This window comes from Patagioenas fasciata, chromosome 15 (assembly GCF_037038585.1).
Source record: "Patagioenas fasciata isolate bPatFas1 chromosome 15, bPatFas1.hap1, whole genome shotgun sequence".
Lineage (NCBI taxonomy): Eukaryota > Metazoa > Chordata > Aves > Columbiformes > Columbidae > Patagioenas > Patagioenas fasciata.
In genome coordinates this window covers 17,661,217-17,682,093 of record NC_092534.1, presented here as the reverse complement: position 1 = coordinate 17,682,093, position 20,877 = coordinate 17,661,217, and the positions used below count along the sequence as shown (strand labels likewise).

At 41.7% G+C, this 20,877-nt stretch overlaps 2 protein-coding genes and 1 long non-coding RNA gene across 7 annotated transcripts in view; 2 read left to right on the top strand and 1 right to left on the bottom strand.

The window, feature by feature from the left end:
* OTOA (otoancorin) overlaps positions 1–1,329 on the top strand; it is a 37,898-nt gene extending 36,569 nt beyond the window's left edge. For all 4 annotated transcript variants that reach the window (XM_071815103.1, XM_065851120.2, XM_071815101.1 and 1 more), the window contains 2 exons: positions 221–310; positions 823–1,329. In XM_071815103.1, coding sequence (XP_071671204.1) covers positions 221–288 — 68 coding nt within the window. In that variant the 3' untranslated portion in view covers positions 289–310; positions 823–1,329. The remainder of the gene's footprint in view (positions 1–220; positions 311–822) is intronic.
* LOC136108906 (uncharacterized) overlaps positions 1–9,520 on the bottom strand; it is a 19,849-nt gene extending 10,329 nt beyond the window's left edge. Inside the window, exons 1-2 of one of the 2 annotated variants that reach the window (XR_010652427.2) lie at positions 9,123–9,520; positions 4,799–4,990 (exon numbers count right to left, since the gene is read on the bottom strand). This is a non-coding gene — a long non-coding RNA (uncharacterized lncRNA). Of the gene's footprint in view, positions 1–4,798; positions 4,991–7,333; positions 8,061–9,122 lie in introns of those variants that run through there. The other variant, XR_011741447.1, reaches the window with a different exon arrangement.
* KDELR2 (KDEL endoplasmic reticulum protein retention receptor 2) lies at positions 8,132–20,877 on the top strand. The gene is made up of 5 exons (XM_065851119.2): positions 8,132–8,353; positions 14,728–14,828; positions 17,627–17,785; positions 18,612–18,864; positions 19,671–20,877. The coding sequence occupies exons 1-5, from the start codon at positions 8,263–8,265 to the stop codon at positions 19,703–19,705; spliced, it is 639 nt and encodes a 212-aa protein (XP_065707191.1). The 5' UTR covers positions 8,132–8,262; the 3' UTR covers positions 19,706–20,877.

Below are 20,877 nucleotides of genomic sequence, written 5' to 3'. Positions count from 1 at the left end.
GCTAGTGGGAAAGGAGGGAGCACTGGGGTGGGTTAGCATCCTTATCCAGACTGTAGGACCCCTTGAACAGTTCTTCCTGCTGTTCCCATCCTGTTTGGAATTAAAGCCTATTAGTACATTTGCTTCAGTGGTTTATTTTACTTCTCCATATTGCAGTCTATACTGGGCAAATTATGCTGAACTGCGTAGTGACACTAACACGATGCCTTCTGCTTTTCAGGTGCTCCCTGTCTGAGTGGCTTCAGCATCTGGTTATGCGCTGTGTTTATGCTGCACCTGCCTTTCTGAATCCAAATTTGTTAAGCTTGAGGTAAATTATATTTTCAGTAAGAGGTAGCTTTATAACAGAAACATAGTTCAGCTGTAACAGTGATTTTTCTGAATGATTTTTCTGTATTACAAAGGTGTTTTGTACCTCTGTTAGACTATCTCAGAATCTAATCAAGGGGAAAGAACTTTATCTTATCTTTACTGTAAAGCTAACCTTAACAAAAGTATATTTAAAATTCCATGTAACACCAATCCATTACTGCATTGTTATTTGAAACATATTGTATTAATCTGTATTTTGCCTGTTTCAGTTTATTGATAAGATTTTATTCCACAACTGCTTTGATAATCTCCAATTAAAAGAATGTTGCCATTAACTTTCATTGGATTTTACCATTTTGACAGGCTAAAATTGAATAAGAGCACTGGTGGGTTTAAGGAAGAAATTCAAATTAAGCAAATAAATGCTTAAGTGTTCTACTTTGTCTTTGAGACTGCAAATTGAGGTACGTCAAAAGACTCAATATTTTTCTTTGCTTTTCGATTTTTCAGTGTCCTGGAGCTTGCAGAAGAGATGCTAGAGATAAAGAGCTGCAGCTCAGCCTTACAGTAGAATCAAGAGGCTCTGAGATGCCTGAGTGCAAAGTGTTTAATTTCTTAAAAGCAACACCTTCACCTGCCATCCTGATGTGAAGTACCCCCTTTCCCTACCCTTTACCATTAACCAGTAACACAGGATCCCTTCAAATACTTCAGACAAATTTTAAAACTGGAAATGGCTTGTCTGTCTCCTGAGAAAATCACTGAAAGGTATGCTTACGTGTTAGGAAGGAGCCTGAATGACCCAGGAGACTGGTAGCAGGTGACTTATTTGGAGGCTGATGTATTGTACCCAGTGCTTTTTACATTGACTAATTTGGTCACACTGTTGCATCCATCTCTTAGGTTTTCTTCTTGTACTTGGAGTGTACATTGCTCGGGACAGAGGCTGTCTTTCCGTGCGTAGTAGAAACCAGACTAAAAGTTACTGCTTTTGCAATAAAATAACTTCGTCTCCGGGCTGCTGATTTAAATCCTGCTCAGATAAGAAGTGATGATGTGTTCTTACAATTTAAGCACCTGTGTGAAACGTAGTTCCCCGTGGCTGCATGTATTCAACACCAGAACTGTTGGCACAGAGGGCATTGGCAATACTATTAGTATTTCATGTGACAGAAGGCGCCATGGAAACCTGCTTGTGTTCATCATGAGGTGGCCCCTTAGCTCGGGCAGGGCTGAAGCACACGCGTGGGAATGGTAAGGGAAAAGTGTTCATTGGGTCTACGTACTACTAGGACAGTCAATCCAATACTTTCTACAAGCTCTATAATAACTAATTTCTCATTGTTATAAACGACAATTTCATGTGTTTTATCAACGTATGGCTTACACGTCTAATGTTTTTCATGCCATGCCTCTGTGTTTTAAACAACGGAAAAAACAGAGACATTAAAAATCCTCTGCATGTGAACATACATTTTTATGTCATTCAACATGGTTTTATGCCAAGAATGCATGCTACAGTTTTCCATTTTGCCATTGCAAGTCTTTATCGTTGCTAGACTAAAAAAGGCAATGCATACACTTAAAATATTAGCTTTTCCTCTCGGGCTGTACCAAACTGCTGCTGGTTTGGCTGGGGGGGAGTCGAGTGAATCCACCACAGGCTGTATTGTAGTGAACACCTTTCAGACTTTTATTTGTGTTTCTTTGTGGCAAACATTACATCTAGCTTCGCATCACTGAAAGCAGAATTGAAATTTTGCCACAGGTGGGGAAGCAATAGGAGTGGGGCTGAGCGGGGACGCCGGGGCAGGGCTCGCTGCTGCTGGGGGAAGGATGGTGTTGGCTCTTGCTGCTGCTGGGAATAGCAGCTCCCACCACAGTCCCACATATGCTGTAATTCTTACAGCAGCAGGAACCAGCCCGATTGTCAGGCTTTGTTCTTGGGAAAGTAGGTAGTGAGAGCATGGCCCTTTCTCAGCCCCTCTGTCCCCTCTACCCCTGTAGCAATCTGCTGCTCTAGAAAACTGCAGTGCCTATATCTGACCTTGGAAAGTGTGACATGATGTTAGAGATAATGCCACATGCTTTAGCATTGCATTTTATGAGCAGAGCTACTATTGCTAAAAACCGCCTTGCACCTTCTTCTCTAATGCTAATGAGAAGATTCAGCTTTTCCCGCTGTGTTTACTATTCTGCATTTAAACAGTAGATTGTGGCAAATAATCTTTCTATGTATTTAAATAGAAAAGAAATTGTTTTAGCAATCCCAGCATATACATGCAAATGCCCAGTAAAACAAAAAAAAATGCCTCGGTGGATCAGATACATTATAAAGATATATCTGTTTTTTCACGTTTAAAAGTTCTGCCTGGTTTAGATGTGAACGTACTAAAAGGTTGTTTGATTTGTAGAAATTGCCTGACTTGGATTCTGTGTGCACTTCAGTGAAGATGCAGGAAAATATTTTCATAATCAAGAAGACAGTCAGCATTTCCAGGTCAGCTCTTTAAGTCAGATACGTGACTTAGCTATACCAAGCACTTCAGAAATCGGTATGAGCTGAAAATCATCATCTTCTGTCAATGTACCTGGGAGTGATTCTGTTTGCAATTATGTGAGTTAGAGTTTAGCTTTTAATTGGAGCAGGAGTGAGCTCTTTGTTTTGCACCATCTGCACTGTGATTTCTTTCAAGCACAAGTGGTTTTAAGTAGCTGAACTCCTTGATTATTTATTTATTTTATTACATTAATAATTATAAGTTGGGCATTGCATTTACATTTGGTCAAAGACATATCTGTTTCTTCTAAGACCAGTGTAGGAAAGGTAAATATGGAGCACTCAATGTTGTACTTATTTCACGGTGAAACTACAAATTCTGTTTGGTTCAGAAGATGGTGTGAGTATTGTAGAAAAGCAATTTTACTGTTGCCAATGTACCACTTGTAAAGGTCACTGATGGAAAAACACATTCTACAAAAAATGTGAGTCATGAGATACCTCCTTCAAAACTGTTGAAACTTAATTTCTGTGGGAAGAATCGATGGAAAGGAGAGAAAGAGAAGGAGAGCACGAGTATGCATGGCAGGTAATCTACTCTCCATGTATGTAATCTGCCATCCATTCATAATCTGGCACACTTCCACTGCTGAGAGGAAGCTGAAACATGTACATTTCCCTTTTTACTCTGGTGAAACAAACCACAGAACCCCCTAAAGCAGGCATCCATGCCATACGATACTACTAGTCATATGGATCTGCCCCCTGTGCATATGCATATTAAATACAAAATGCATGTGATCTCTTTCACTGGAATGCATCTGCAGGAAAAATGTCTCACAGTCCCTCGCTTTTCACACCATCAGGATTTTGGGGAAGAATATACAACAGAGAAATGCTGTATAAAGGTTTCTTTGATCCTTAAATGTTGTTTGTCGTAAATGTGGGTAACATTTGTTTAAACCAAGCTTAATTTTTCCTGTATCATTTCAGTTCTAATGTTTATATTTGAGAATGAAAAAAAAATCAGATGAATGCATAAATCTGCTGTTGAATATATATTGTGATAATAATTTTCCTATCTGCATATTGTGAGAATCGCAGCTCTCTTCTACACTTGTGGCTACTCTGTTGCTAGGCACTTCTGTACCTACTGCAGGATATACATTCGACTGTTGACAGTCTGACATAAGGCTGGTGTAGGCCTAGATCTTCTGAGTGTTGTGAACCATGTGACAGGTGGCCCTGTCCAGCAGTATGTACAAGGAAGTATTTCATGTAATTCATTTGATTGGATGTGGGATTCTTACAAGGTTAACAGACAAGAAGAAATACTTTGTTGGCTTATTATTTCAGTGCCTGACACTTTATATTCAGAATTGTGTTTAGAAAAGAGAAAGAGATTCCTGGCTCTGGATCACCAGTAGAGAAAATATCCCTAGCACCCGGTACTGAAAAAATGCCACATTTGTAGTATCTCTAAATCCTGAAAGATAAGAAAACAGCTACCCATCCACAGTGTCTGAAAACTGTCTCTGTTAAATCTGGCATTATGGCTGTTGTCAAGTTTTGTACAGTACATAGAATGTTTGACTCCCCGCGATCCCAATCTGTCACATCAGAGCTAACCAACTCCTATCAGTGTGAGGCTCTTTAAAAAAAAAATGCCATCCTTCTTTAATTTTAAGAAGCCCTTTACGCCTTTTTATATTCTGCTGAAATATTCCAGAAGCAATTATGTACTGCATTATGGCAGATTTGCTTATCACTTGGCTGCTACGCTGATCTTGGGATCATCACCACCTGATTTATCTTCCCGTAACACAGACTTCAGTCCCAGGACCTTGTTGGAGTCCCATTCTGCCCACGTTGAAGCAGATGTGAAATGTGCCTCCCAGGTGTGCCAGCCGAACGCACCTGGGGTTATGGGAGAGGCCTGACTAACTCAAATGACACTCACAAAAAAGCAAGGAATTGAATAGTCACCTGGAACATGTCCCCTGAGCAGTTAGCCCTGTAGCGCTGGCCATCGTGCACTTGCTGGTGTTCTGGCTCTTGCTGCGTTGTGGTTGTGGACACCGCACGCTGCTTCCGAGTGAGCGCACAGCCAGTTACGGCATTTCAGTTGAGGAATGGGCTCGTTAAGCTGCGATACCTTGTTCCCTTGTGATCACCTGTCTTCAAGAGAAGTAGAAATCAAATTTCAAATAATCTCTTCCTGGTTTATTTTTTTTTCCCCTTAAAAACAGGCTGATATTCTAGGCTGGTACACAACTTCAAGCATTGTGGTCTCTTTATCTCAGTGAAAATGTTTTTGATAAGTATAGTGGTTGATTGGTTGGTTGGTTGGTTGGTTTTTTAACGCAAGATCTGTAGATACATGGCCCTAAGTGGGGCTAAAAACCTTATTTTACTCCCTTATAGTCCTGATGAGTAAAATATTCTCTCCTGTGTCATATGATGTGGACAGCCTTGGGGACTGCTTACTCCACTCCTGTTGAGGTTGGGGATCTGACTTCCCTTTCCACTAAGGCAGGAAGGAAACTGGATAGAAAAGACAGGTCTGCAAAGAATAAACACAAACTCCAGTGGAAGTTAAATTTATATTATCAATATTCTAGAACTTCTGAAATTTTTCCTCAGAAACAGTACTTTGTGCATTGATATACAGCATGCTTTTAAAAGTGAAGATAAATGTCAGACTTTTCTGAGAACAAAATATATAAGTGTACCATCCAGGTATCCAGAACTTCATATTTTAGAAAAGTGCTCGGTCCATTTTTACACTGTCTTTCCATATCTATCTACTCAGTCCTTAAACCGAGAAATCATGAGACTGGCTCATACATCCCACCTGACCTTGTCTGGTATCAGGACCTGTAGCAGTTTTGTACCATGGGATATTTTTGTAAAATTCACATCTGGTACTTTAATTGTACCCAGAAATAGATAATCTAGAAATGTATTACATTTTTTCTGCTAATAGTAGCAAGCAGCCAATGTCCATCTGTCTCCTCCTGCTGCCCCTTCCTGTTCAGCATGAGCCTGCTTTCTGATCCAGATTAATGAGAAGATTTTCTTGCCCTCATGATGCAGGAGCACAAGGCACGTTCAGAGCTTACAATCCAAGTGACTGTACATCAGAGTATAAAATGGAAGAAATGTGACGGCTGGACTTGTTGCTTTGCTGACAACTGTGCAACATTTATCTTCCAATGTTTTAGCTGGTATTAATTAGCCTTACAAATATTTAACAGCATCTCAATATCTGCAACCTTTGCTTTGGGGGACAAGGAAAAGAGAGCCCAGAGGTAAATTCCTAGAGAAGAAAAATGAAAACAGTGAAAAATACTGATCTCTCACAAATACAGCGGGATAGTATTTTCTGGTACTCTTTTCCCCAGTAATTTTTAACTGTTGTATAGAAAAGAAATGTATTGATTTATCAAATAATAGTCATTGCTGTGGTTAAAATCTGTGTTGGCTTGTTGCACAAGCTAAAGCTGCCCTGGGTCACCTTTAACTGCAGCCTGGACGTGTTTCAGTATTTTATCAGATGTCAGAAAGCAACTTATATCACAAACATGTTCTAAATATATCATGCATGAACTGAGAAAGGGGTTGAAAGAGAAGGGATGTCGGCTCTCTGCCTTTAATGTATCTATTAAAATAGATTCTAGTCATGTACCTGTCAGTGTTTTTATTAGGTACATTTATTTCCATATTAATTCTTTTAGAAGTGTTTACATTGAATGTACATATTTCAATCAAACCTCTGTCAAACAGCTCATCTGGCTAGTTCAGACAGTGCTTTAAGACATAAACTGTACTTTCAGGCCTTTTTATTACATTTATATATAGTGATAGAAGTGCCACAGCACTGTAACCACTTAGGTCATACTTGGTGGAATTTTTCCCCCGCTATTGCCATCTGTACCATGGACCTGGGGAGTTTTCTGAAATGCTGTTGTTTTCAGCAAAAATTTTCCAGGTGCTGGATTTGAGTTCCTAACATGTCCTCAAATAGGCAACTTACTCGTTATTACATCAAACATTATTTGAGGCTGAAAGTTATTCAATATGTTTAAAACAATTAGTCTATTAGAGTTCAAATCTATTAAACTTTTCACATGAAACACATACAACCTCTTAGGGCATTGTAAGAGTAAAATAAAAGATACTATAGGGCTTGTCAAGGAGTTGTATTGCTATACCTGTAAACACTTTTAAGAGGACAGACTTTGATTTCTAATCCCTGAAAATAAGTAAACTTGTTTCTGTCATGCTGTGGATATGTTTAAAAAAAGATAAACTCAACAGGAGGTACTAATTCTTGTTTTTCAGGGAATATGTAAGCTATTTAAAGATTTCAATGTTTATGCTATATTTTAAATAAGAAAATGGAAGATTGTAGTTAGGATCGTTTTCATGAATTTTTCAACAATATACAACCAGCTGTACACTATTTCCTCAAACGGGGACTGTAATAATGTAAACCAAGATATTTTAAAGAAATCCTACCTTTTCTGCAATGCTACAGAAAGGAAAGTACCACTGTTCAGCTGGGATAAGTTGTCACCTGTTTTCCACAGTCATTGAAAGTCCCATTCCTGTGAGGCTATTCCTAGCTTTGTTACTGCTTGGATGGGTTTTTTTACAGGGAATGTTGTTTAATCCGAGTACTGTTCAAGAGGCGATGCCCCTCTGGATGTGCACACCGGACAACTCTGGCCGCGATGCCGGTTCAGGGGCTCGGGCCGCAGGGGCAGCACTGTAACTCACAGAGCCTTGTTGTTGCAAGGAATAATTAATTTTTTTTTCTGGGAAGATTTGCGTACTCTCTTGGGCTACTGAACATCAGTCAAGTCAATTGCTCGTTTTCACAAAACGCGACAATAGCTGTTAGAAATCTACTGCTCAGCTACCCAGACGGCTGAAATACAACGGCGGCTTCTCTCCCCTTCACTCCGGGTTTCACTGGCAGCATCAGCCTGGAGCCGCTCCCGCCGCACAGCTCTGCTCTCTGCTCACCGCCAGTTAACAAAGAACCTCGAATTCACTCCTCCAAAAGGCCTTACGAAGAGTTTAAGAAAAAAAAAAGGCACCATGGCCTACTCCGCCCTCAGCGTTCGCGCTGCGCTGGAGCTGGAGCGAGCGTTTCACAGCTCCCCGCCTGGCGGGAAACCAGGCCGGCCTGGGCCGGTCCCCTCGGGGCTCAGGACAACCGCAGCCCCGTGTGGGCGACCCCCGCCCCAAGGCGAACGGCTCCGCCACCCCCGCCGGGAGGCGGCGCGGGGCGGAGGGGCGGGGCCGCTCCCTCCCGTTTCCCAGGGTGCACCGGGCGCGGCGGCTGTCTGGCCACGTCCCCGGGCCACGTCGCTCGGTGCCCGCTGAGCTTACGCCATCTTCGCTCCCCGGCTCCGGGCTGCGCTGCCGCCTCTGCCGCCGCCATGAATATCTTCCGCCTCACCGGGGACTTGTCCCACCTGGCGGCCATCATCATCCTGCTGCTCAAGATCTGGAAGAGCCGCTCCTGCGCGGGTGCGTGCGGAAGGCCGCGGGGCGGGCGAGAGGAGGGCGGCGGGACCGGCCGGGCAGCTCCGGCCGCGGCGCCTGAGGGGAGCCTCGTTGGAGGTTGGGCGCGATCGTCACCTTCTCGCCGCGGTGGGGGGGGATGCGATCGCTTCCGCCGCCCTTTAGGGACCGCTGCCTGAGGAGAGCCCAGCCGAGACGGTGGGGGGCTGGGCCGGGGGGTCCACCGTGCCCCACTTGCCCGGCAGGCGGCCGTGGAAAAGCGGGGAGAGGCGCGGGAGGGGGGGATTATCCCCCCTTGAGGCGCCCCGGGAAGGCCCCCAGGACGGGCGGGTAGAACTCGCCCCGGGCAGGTGAAAAGGGACGATGGCTCCGTTCAGCGTGGGGGCGAGGGGTCTCAACCCCCGTCTTGGCCTCCCTCCTTGCTAACTCGGCCCACTCCAAAACCAGGGTGCAGGCAAACGGGTGTCAGACTGGGGGGAAGCCAGGGGGAGCCGCATCCTCCCCCCTCTCCGGGGTGGGGATGCACTGGTGGGAGCTGCGATTCCGTTAAAGGTTTAGCGATTGCCGTTATTTGTACTTTAATCCCCCAGCACCACTTGGGCTGTCCCCGGAGGGTCGCTCCTTCCTTATGTAACTGCCCGGCGGCGGGCGAATGAATGGGAAGGCAGATTTGGAGGAGGGAGGGAGGGGTGTATGTATGCGGCCTCCGCGGGGCGGGCAGCCGACCCCCCTCCCCGCGCCCGGCCGGGAAAGGAGACGGATTTTATTTTCTCACCTTTCCTGACAGGGCACAGCCTCCCGTCTGCATGGTTACTCGGCAGCTTTAAGCGCCGCTCGGGTGCGCGGAAGCGGGTGTTGGTGCAGTACTGGGAGCAGCTGACTTGCAGTTTGCAGATCCTGAAGTTTCCCTCGCTCTCTGCCTTTCTCTCTGCTCGCTGGTTTGCATTCGCGGCAGGCTGACGCGCCCTCTTTTCCCCCTTTGTTTCCCGCCCCCCCCTGCGGTAAGAATTGAACTGTGAATTCGTGTCGTTTTTAAGGCTTCTGAGGTGTTTTCTTGTTGGCGTGCCCGGCTGCGGTGGGAAGCTGCAGGAGACGTTCCAGGCTGGAGCGCAGCGCCCGGCGGTGCGGCCCCGGCTGCTCTGACGTGGCAGCGGCCGCGGTGTGGCAGGGGGGGCGGCCGCGCTGCGGGCCCCGCGGGGGGAACGGGGAACCCCCGCTGCTCCGCCGGCCCGGGGGGAGCGCTTGCTCTTCCTCCCGGGTTTGGTACGTGCTTGCCCTTAATTCCGTGCGATGGGGTTTGCTTTTTCACTTCTAGTGTATGGTGTGGTGGTTGGAGGAAATTGCAAGCAGTTCTGTGGTGTAGCTGGTTTCTTTCAGAAAACTGGGATTTGTTGCGATTCAAAATGGGCATTTCAGTGTGTATTACGTGGATTGGGCTACCGACTCTGGAAATACCGGGTTTGCTGTGGACTGGGGTTTGACTGTGAGCTTGACTTGGCTTTCTCTCCAATGAGCTTCTCCTTACTTAATAAGAGTGATTATTTTTGAAAACAGTTTGCAATGTGTTGATGTGAAATATCATTCAAATACCAAGCAAACACTGATGAACAGATGTATCTGCCAAATCTTCAGTTAAGAGCATGAATTAGTTTAAGCTGCAACCTGAAAGAGCTAAGAATGGGGAAGTGAAAGAGATTTACGCTACAGGTAAGAGGAAGTATGGGTTCTCTGTGTGTTCATGTCAAGTGACTTTTTGCTAATCACTTGGTAGTGCAAAAGAAAAAAATCATAGTAAATGAATAGCTTTGGTTTTAAACACACACAAAGTAAAAACTGTTCTTAACTTCACAAAAGAGTTGGAGCAAATGACTTCACAGTCCAATGTAGCAGCAGCGCAGAACTATTGTTTCTGGGGGCATGGGCTGCAAGAGCTCCTTCCTACTGAACTTTCCTGGCTGAAGCTCTAGAAGATCAGGAAATCTGTCTGGATCTGGTGGGAGAGGCCTGGCTTGCTTCAGCTCTTCTGTAGAATTCTGTCCTCTGCCTTGCCCGAGAAATGCAGTCAACATTACAAACAACAGAGCTGATGATCTGACAACTGAACGTTTCTTGCTGTCTGAAGAAGAAAAACAATAAATTCTAGTGCAAGGCTAAAATTCTGAAGTGACCTTTGGACATGAGGTTATTTGCAGTTATAGTACAAGATAACATAGTCTCATCTTTCTGCTTTGGAAGTGAACTGGTATTGTTTTCCTTAAGTCAGTTGTGATTGAGGATCTGTTACTGGGGGTTTATTCGTAAGAAAGTAGACACATACCAATCATTCCCTTTGATACCACTTTCTCCAACAGAGAAGAGTAAATGGGCCTGTACTGCATAAGGCCCTCAACTCTTCCCTTTACCAAATTAGTTAGCGTCCCTGAACACAAACATACATGGGCTTTTTCAATAGAAAGCATCTGCTTCATTCATTTTCCTGAGCATCAGAATGAAATGGGGTTGCATTTGTCTGGGATTTTTAGTGCCTTCCAGTTCTCCCCAGGTCCTTACAAGTAAATCCAGATTCATGTTCCTTCTATGGGATAAGTGTCTGAGGCCCACCAAGTTTGTCTAGAATGAGGAGAGCACCTCCAAGGAGCATGGGATTTTATTTTTGGGGCTCCATCCTGTTCCTTGTAGTGGTTCCTACTAGTAAAGACTTTGTATATTTGCATAAAACATGTTTGTAAAGTTGTACACAGTGATAAACCCTAGTTACCAGCTATTGTTGAACAGCTACTAAATGTCTATTAGAGGGATTTATGTGATTCTTTTACATTGCATGCTTCTTAGAGCAACTTATAATTAAATAAACTTGTACCTCATGGTTATTGGTGACTAAGGAAACGTGGGCAAACCAGCTGCTGCTTTAAGCGTGCACTTTTGAAGCAGTAGAAGCCTAGAGAATAAATAAAGGCTTCTAACTGATTGCTGAACTGTAGGCTGTGATCCATGAAGAGCTGGCAGACCGCATGGTGCCGACTCCTCTCTTCTGGTTCCATCTGTGTGTGTCTGAGGCCTTTGTTCCAAGAGGAGCTCAGAGGCCTGTAAAAGCAGCTGGAGAGGAGAGGAAGACAGCCTGTGTACCTCTGCTGCAACCTGCTGTTTTCTGAAGACGCATCAGTCCCCATTTTCTTTCCTAAGAGATGATTCCTCTGAGGAAAATAAGTGAGGCTAGGATAAGCTGCATTGCCAAGCAGTCTGTGTTTTCTGTGTTTGACAAACCTATTTTTTTTTTCCTAATTTAGTCAATGTGTTAAAAAGAGAACAATGGAAAAGCAAATCAAGTCATGATTTCAGAGCTGGCAGGGAAACAATTTTTTGCATGACTGGTTGTTTGAGTCTTCACATTTAGAATTTGAAAAAATGTTTGCTACTCCAAATAACAGCTCAAAAATAATTACTAGGAGCCGTGGAGATGTAGCAGGTAACTCCATTATTGACTTCCTGTCATAATTAGGAAATTCATGAGACTTTTGAAGAGTCTGTGCTTTCAAATGTTGTCATGTTCAGACTCTATTTTCTAATCTGTTCCAAGTCAAATTAGATTGCGCTGCAAATTGCTGCCTGAAAATTGATTTGCCTTTCTCCATGTCATTTGTCGAGTGTTAAAGGTGACCTGCAGTTGCTGTCAAATTATATGCTGAATACTCTAAAAAGTCTTGTAGATAGTAAATACGTAATGCTTATGCTAGGTTATGTGGCTGTCTCATAATTTTGTTCATGTATCTGCTATGGACTGGATCATGTGCTAGGTTGAAGACTTTCGATAGGACTTTGCTGTTGCCAATTTGTCTGTATTTTCTCAAAAAATGCTGCTTTAGGTAGGTTTGGAATTTCTTCTCTCTCTTTGAAGGAACATTTTGCCTTTCTCGATTGACCAGTTTCTGTTTAGAGTTAGGTTGGGTATTTTTGAATTGAGAGTACAGGATTCTTAATGTTAGTATTTTGTTAGCAGAACCAAAGAAGCTGTGGTTCTGTGGCTTATGTGGACTTCATACTGAACAAAGTTACTTTTTAATTAAAAATACATCAAAAAGTCTGTGGAGTTCCCATGACAAAGTATAAACTGGCTTTCCTTAGATAAACTTTCATTTGTAGATTTTATGGTTGTGATATGCAGTTCATAGTTAGTGAGTCGTGTACACACTGCGCAGCCAGGCTGACTGAGGCCAGTTGATGAGTGCAAACCAACGGAGCTTTTGAATCCAAGTTTCATGCAGTTGCTTTTAGCCAAGCTAGAGTGCAGAAATTGAAGGGAGTTCCATGTGTGAGAATGGAAAAGAATGGAGAGGTTTGACTCTGACGTTTGAACGAAGTCATGTTTGTGGAAGTAAAAGGGAGAGGGCTGAGAAGAACAGCAGCGTAGTCTCGGTATATTGCTGTGACCAACTGTGAGGCAGGGTCAGTGCTGTGGCAGGTATATTGATATATTTCCTAGACTTCTAGAGTGCATAAAACTCATGCAGCGGAATGTTTACCTGTTTGCTCCTGCTGTTTTTACTGGTGGTGTGGATCTTACTTTCTCCCAGTTAGCCTGTTTCTCCATAGGTATTTGATTTAAACTTTGAACCTTGCCTAGTCTAGCCTACTTAGCTTGAAAATGAGTTTAAACTTGGCTTTAGGATATGTTTCAGGAAGATTTGACTATTCTAAAGGTTCAAAATTCAGTGTAAATACTGAAAGTCTTAATAAAAATTACAGCTTTTGGGTTGGGAGGGAGGTGAGGCTGGCGATGGCTTAGAGGAATTTGTCAAGTATGTTACATGTATTTATGTGACAATACCTCCAGATCCAACTTTATAGCTGTTATCAATAAATAATGTATCTTATATGCTTTTTTTTTTTTTTACTGTTCACAGTAATTTACTAAAATAAAATAGCATGCTAAATAATTTAACATAGCTGGATGCTGTACTGTAATCTGTCCTGGTGGATTTCTTTGTCCCGTAGGTTTTGCCCTTAGGCCAGCATTGCTGTAATGTCAGTGCGCACAGCTGGGGTGCAACTGGAGTGCTGCTTCAGCTGCCTTTGCTACCTAGTTCTAGTTCAAGAACTATACAGTCTGTAGGTTTGGGGGGTTCTCCTAGTAGTACATTAGGCTCACCTTGTAGACATTTCACATGTGAAAGTTGCAAACAAAGACCCTTTGTAGTTGTTACTGTTTCAGCCATTCCTGTACTTTATGTATAAATGTGAAGTCCCTTCATCTGGGGCAATTTATTCAGTATTTCTTAAGCTGAGGTTAAAAACAAGTTCAGTAACTGTAGCAGATCACCTTTCTTCTAATTACTTTATGGCACTGTTAAAAAAAACCTTTCTCAGAAATACTTCTGTGTAAAGGGACAAGGATTTTCAGCCGTGCATCATAAACCTTTCCAAGAATATTTTTCCCTCTTGTTTTTTGAACAATATTTGCATGCTTAGCTGAACAGATTCAAGTATTTTCACCCTGGATGACTGAAAACAAGAATAATTGGAATAACAAGATAGAGGCGCAGACTAGGTTGTTTTGTACCCCTGCTGTGACACACCACTACATCAGTCTATGGAGCGATGCTTCACCTCCGTTTCCAGAAGCTTTTAGTGGCCGATTGTGCAAAGCTTTTATGCTTCTAATTCTGCTCTGGTGGCTGAAGTTAAGTACAAACAGATGTTTTTATGTTGGGGCTTTGGTCTAACATCAGAAGTTACTTTGGAAATGCAGTCTTGATGTCTGTCATTTTAGCTCCCTTCTCTTTTCTTTAATTTTGTTAAAATACCTGGTAATATCTGGTTTTGACTGATAGTGTTTTTCTCCACCATGTGGTCAGTTAAGTTTCTGAATCGAATTGCCTTATGTTTTAAAATCAGTTTATTCCTTTAAAATCCCATTATTGTTGCTAGCATACTTTGTGATTATCACTGAATCTGTAGCATCTATTGCCTTTGTACCTTTCTAGTGATTCAGCATCTAAAGAGGATACTGAGGCATGTGACAGCACTCTGAGAACTGAAAACTGCTGCAGCCTTGCTGCATAGTGCCCAGTGATCATGCAGAATAGTGTAATCTACAAAAATGTCACCTGTGAGCTGTCTGCTGTGAGTAACCTCTAAATCTTGTGTAGGGCTAGCACATTTTCCAGTACAATGGTGTGTAGGTAACTTATATCCACGCTACTGAGATACATGAATTCACAGTTCTGTTTGTAAAGCTTAGTCCTGGGAGCCTGGATTTTGTCCTGTTTTTGTAATCAAATGGCTTAGAAGTAAAGGATATATCCTTTCTCATCCTTGGCATCAGGTATTTTAAAGCATATCATCACTTCTTGAATAATTAATTATTGCCTTTGTCACTTCAGGTATTTCTGGGAAAAGCCAGCTTCTGTTTGCACTGGTCTTCACTACCCGTTATCTGGACCTCTTCACTTCATTCATTTCATTGTATAACACATCTATGAAGGTAGAGTATACTGAAGAGTTAGAAAAGCTAGTAATGTTGCATGCGGAATGCATAATTTCATTAATAAAAGCCTCTTTGAATGGCCCACTGCACAGTTATTACAGAGTAAGTTCTAGACAAGCGTTGGGTAAAGAATGTGGAAAATAGACTCAAAACTCTACATTTTTCTACACTCTACATACGATTTTTAAAAACTGTTTGTGTGGGCACTGTGACATTTAGGATAAAAGCCTTTATCCACCACAAGGTAAATTAGTATTCTAAGTGCATTGCCAGAATTGTAGCTAGTGTCTGGTCAGAGGCTGATCGAAAGTTGACAGGAGTACACGTTCAGAAATGTAGCCTCCATTGTATTATAGCCTGTTTGCTTGCCCACTGAATGTTAGTGAGCCAAAGTGTTTTAGTTATTTATTCTTGCAATTCACTATGCTGAGTACAAGAAAATAAAGCAGTCAACTGGGAGAGTGCAGTGTGTTTGTGGCACTTGTACAGATTAGTGGATTTGTAGCACCAGAGCAGACACCTTTTTAATCTAGTTCCTTTATTCTTGGATTTTCTCCATGCTCTTCAACTTCAGTTCAGAGGATATTAAAGTGTTACCAAGAGGAAAGACTAGACAGTCAGTAATGCAAAACATACCAGAGAACTAGGGAAACCATACTGTGAAATAAAATTTTGGATTTTAAACCCACTCACACCGTTGTCTTCTAAAATGTGTGCTAAGTTTTAATATTAACAGTCTAGGTGAAGAACTGTGGATCAAGTAAAATATTATTGAAACACAAGCCTTTTCATGTGTAATTTCTGAGAATATTGAAAGCTACTGTTGGGTACATTAAAGCAACAGCTAGCGTTTTTTTCAGTTTATTTATTGGTTGTGATTTAAAGTCATGACCATATCTTTGTTCTGCAGCCCTCCTACCCAGAAAAGGAATTAATATGAAAAATGACACTTGTGATACTCAGCTTCATACTAAGCTGAGTCTTTTCCAGTAGTGAAAGAGTGCTCCTCTATTCAAATTAACTTGCAAAATGGAAGCCCCTGTTACAGTTTCAAAGGTTGCTGCTTAGAGGGACTGCTGGATGTAATTGGCTTGTCAGGCTTTTATGGTAGTGCCAAGATGAAGCTGCTTGACTGTCCCAGCTCAACTTCTTGTTCTGTGTATATTTACGCAGAGCATAACTAGATGAACTTTCTAATCTGAGGAAAATACTGTACTTGGCAGCAAAAAAAGGAATTAATTTCTATAGAGTTAGGATTTTCTTAAGTATTTTTAGAGAAAATTAAACTGCAGGTGCCAACTTGCTGTATTTGGCAGTGACCATCAGATACTTAGGAAAACTTGTTTCTTCTGTGTTCTAGGAATATATGAATACATGAACTGGGTCTGTCTGCCATTCCTTATGACCTGCAGACTTAATTTTTTGTGATTTTTAGCATTCTGTATCTTAGGGTTTCTTTTTTGTAGTGTCTGTATCTGAGTATTAGATGCATTTCTTCGGTGCACCCTGCAGTAATTTTTCTGTCATTCTTTTTTTTATTTGAGTAGCTTTAAAAATGAAGACTTTGGGAGTGTCCCAAAATGCAGTATAATTCTCATGAAGAAATCTTTAATATGAGTAGGGGTACATTCACACTTTAAGTGCCTTCTGTGACCACATAAATTACGATGGGTTTACATCTGCAGTGGGGATTCCCTGTATATGATGTCCCATCCTGTGGTCATTTATCTCCATCGACCGGGTGCTGGTGTAGCAGTCTTTGGATTCTGAGGCCTTAATGTGATATTTGTAGCATTTTTATATCTGTGAGCAGCACTTTTAGTAGCGTCTGCAAACAGTGGGTTTTAAAGTCTGTTACTTTTCAGTTGTAAAGAACCTGTATTTAATGCGATAAATGGTTTGGAATATTTCATCTTTGTGATGAAACTGAGGCAGAAGCTGAACTGCTTGTCTAGTCGACTTCACTCTGTCCTGACGGTGGCAGATCGACCTTTAGAAAGTTGTATTCTCTCTGATTTTGTTTTCTCATCTGTAAAATAAGGCTATTTGCCTATTCCACGGGAAATAGCTATGAAGTCTGCTGTACCGTAACAACTAAAAATGGTAACATTAGATGTCAGCTGAAATAGAAACTGAATTCTGGTTCAGTGCTTCTAGCAGCCGGTTAGTTTTGCAGGTTTTATGACCTGTTGGTTGGTGGAGAACAATGCCCACGTGCCACTCTTCAGCTTTTAGAGATGTTTAAAGTTCTAAATAAATCCGCTAATTTGTGATATGTTAAGTGGCTGAGTCTGTATGGGGCTTATTGAACAGGTTTTTAATTGCACGTGAGCCACACAACTTGCAGGCTTTTTGAGTGTAAAAAGACCCCTTCCATGATGATTGCATGTATGCAGTGTGCATTTTTAACTTAAATGTTTGGGGCCGGTGCTTCCCCTGCAGTAGCAGAAGGGCTGCTGCTGCTCCAGTCAGTTCCTTAGTTCTGCCTGCTCAGGAAAGTGTCTTTAAAGACATTTTGGGCAGTCCCTTCAACCGGAGGCAAGGTACCGCTTTCAAAGCAACAAAACCAGTAGGGCCTGGAGCCCAGAGTTTTGAATTATTACTCTGCTGAGAAAAGTTGAATACTACCACATAGCCTGGAACTGCAAAAGCACATAAACAAATAATACAAACAACCAAAAAAGACAGCACTTATTTCTCTTAGTGCCCTGAGTTATCTTTGTTGTGTTTGATCTAATCTTACAACCTCTTTGGGTTGTGGTTTGTTGTTTTCTTTTTCTTTTCTTGCTCTTTAGCTCATCTACATTGCTTGCTCGTATGCAACTGTGTATCTGATCTACATGAAATTTAAGGCTACCTATGATGGAAACCATGATACGTTCAGAGTGGAGTTTCTGATAGTTCCTGTTGGCGGACTCTCGTTTCTTGTCAATCATGACTTCTCTCCTCTGGAGGTGAGTTCATTGTGGGCAGGAGGTTATGCTTTTTTCTCTAGAACATTTAGAACATGAAGATGAGTGCTTTTAGGCTGCCTGAGGAATGTTGGGAAGGTGCCTGTGTTTGGCAGGTTCAGCCTAATCCTGTTTCATTAATGCGTCTTTATGGTGTAGACTTTGTTGAAAATTTAAGGCGCTTCAGGAAACTGGCATTATTGTCAATATTGATTATTTTATTAAGCAAAAGACTGTCCCTTCGCAGTACACTCTGATGGTTATATTAATTCAGAATTGTCCTTCCTTTTGTTATGTTTATTAAAGAAATGTCCAGAATGCTGTTTGTGAATAGTTGGTGCCACCTGGTGAGGAATTACAATACTTCTCAAATTTTCTAGAATCACAAATGGTCTAGAGTATTAGGATTAATTACATTGTATTTTAAATACAACTATGTGTTTCCTATCAGAAAAATTGCATTTAAAATGTAATTATAGAGAGTTCAAACAGCACCAGCTCTGTAACCTGTGTTTCATGGTACTGTGAATGCTGAACTGATGCATGCGCATGAGTTTCCTCAGGAGTAAACCTGTACCTGCCAGCTCACTAGGCAGCTGGTTTGGAGGGTCTGTTGTTTGTCAAAAGAGTTGTTACCTTGTGTCATTTCGTGGTTGATTATGAAGGTTTCACGTAGTTTTTCCTGTACCAAGGATGGTTTGCCAAAATACTGTACTTATTCATAACATTGTTAGAGAGTGATAAGTCAAGCCAAGTCAAATATATTCTGTGTTTTTGTTATCAGTAAGACAGTTGAATATACCTGTGTGGTGTTTTTTTTTCCTTTCAGATACTGTGGACCTTCTCCATCTATCTCGAATCAGTTGCTATTCTCCCTCAGCTTTTTATGATCAGCAAAACTGGGGAAGCAGAGACCATCACTACTCACTACCTTTTCTTCTTGGGTCTGTACCGTGCCTTGTACTTAGTCAACTGGATTTGGCGCTACTATTTTGAGGGATTTTTTGACCTCATAGCTGTTGTTGCTGGTGTGGTCCAGACTGTTCTTTACTGTGACTTCTTCTATTTGTATGTTACAAAAGGTAAGTGGTGCATTAACTTCCAGCTTCAGTTTGTGGAATGTAGCAATTAGCATGTTCATAGGGATCTGCTATCTCAACACTATTAGCTTGTTAATTCAATGTGCAAATTATCGCTGAAATCTCCTTGATAGATTTATTAAGTACACTTTTGCTAGTGTGGGGCATTTCTGAGGATTGCTTTGGGTGTGGGTAGAATATGAATACATAAATGGTCAGATGACTTGACGAATTTAAAATTAGTATGGCTACATACATGCTGCTATTGTCTTCCATCAATAAGCCTGAGCCTCATGCTTCTCCTGACAACATGGCGCTGCTTTGTGCGGATTCCATGCGTTTACAGACACCTTCCTTGGTGTTTCAAACACCTTAAAGGTCCAAAGGATTTTGGATGTTTATGCTAAGTGCAGAAGTAGTCATTTCTGCTGGGTGCATTAGTAATTCTGCCTTTAGACACATTGCAGCTTCCATCATGTAACTAGGAAGCTGTATGGGGCTATGTTATCTTATTCATAACTCTGTAAGAAAGCACAGTCACAGGCTGGTGTGCCCTGGGGATGAAAAGTTAGAATTTCAAAGTGCTACAAGAGGGCAGGGTTAGAATAGTTGTTAATTTATCATCATTTTACCAGTATGTATTGAAGAGAGAGAGGTAGGCTTGTGAAGACTGACTGCAGGTCACCCATTTTGTAACAAAGTGACTCTTTGTGACAGGTTTTAGTCCCTTTGAAGCTTTGACAGTATGTGCTGCTCCGAGATCACATCTTTGTTTTGCTCACCATTTTCTTTCCTACTTTTCCTTACAGTACTCAAGGGAAAGAAGCTCAGTTTGCCAGCGTAAGTGCCAAAAAAAAACGTCACCAGCATCTGTCCTTTTGGATGCTTGGACAGAACAATCCTTATCACAAGCAAAGGTGAAGATGCTTGAGACAGAAAGTCAGAAACACAGCTCTTTATAGTGCAGGTAGTCATCAGCGGCTCTGTAAGAACGGAGGAAAAACAACCAGCAGATTTCTGTTTGATGCATCTTGCCTTTATCTTTTTTATTACTATGTATAAAGATTTTTTACATAAAGAAACTTATACTGTATTAAAAAATTCAGTGTATGGTTTCAATTGGGATAGTTCCAAAAGTGAGATTTTTGTGAGATTGTTATGAGGAACAAGTGCAAACTTTTTTTTTTTTAATTTTCAAGAATTTCATTGAAATGACTGATTTATTTTTTTTTCAGTGCACAGATATGTGCATCCTTGATGGATGGTAGTCATCTGTTCTTTCCCTTTGATTCAATTTTCATTCCACTATATTTATTTTTTTCCAAAAGGTGAATATATGTCAACTCTAAATCTGAAACCACCGCTGTTTGATGTGATGTGCTGATGCCCAGTCTGTGTGCCATCTGCTGACGTGGAGTTCCTTATTTAAAACATACATTGGTTCCAGAAGGGGAACAGTCACATTTTGTAGTTGTTCCCTTTCTAGAACAGGCTGATGGCAAGAAGACAGCAGGAAATCTCTCGAGGCCATGAGGAGGGGCCCTCTCCTGCTTTGCCATGATGTTTGGGAAGGCGATCCCAGTGATGAAAGCACTTGGCAGCACAGGTTGTGAAGGGTAAGAGATGCAGGTGTGTTGCTTAGTGACAAACGTTTGTAAGTTCAGGTTTGGTTGTTCAGGAAAAGAAGGTTCAATATCTTGGGAGTACAACCCTGTTGCACCATTGTGGCTGCAGAAATGGGAGACACGTAAGTTGATTACAGTAATCTGTGGGTGATCATTTTAAAGTATCTACATTTTTGTTTTAATGAATGCTTTATAAGCAACTTCCATGTTCAGCTTCAAGTGGTTTTTGATGTCACTTTTGGACAATTAGTATTTTTTTTATAAATTTTTCAAAATCAGCAGCACCAGTTAGCATTCTTTATCCTTTAAATGATTCCCTTTTTTTACTGAGCTGTTGCATGATTTATCCTGTGTTACCATCCTTAATAAACACTTTATGAAATGGTGAAAA

What these genes read in the sequence shown, in the direction of transcription:
- KDELR2 (XM_065851119.2), top strand. Translation starts at nt 8,263, where the DNA reads ATGAATATCTTCCGCCTCACCGGGGACTTGTCCCACCTGGCGGCCATC. An exon ending in GAAGAGCCGCTCCTGCGCGG is followed by an intron (nt 8,354 to 14,727) that starts GTGCGTGCGGAA and finishes TTGTCACTTCAG; the next exon opens with GTATTTCTGGGAAAAGCCAG. An exon ending in CTATTTGTATGTTACAAAAG is followed by an intron (nt 18,865 to 19,670) that starts GTAAGTGGTGCA and finishes TTTTCCTTACAG; the next exon opens with TACTCAAGGGAAAGAAGCTC.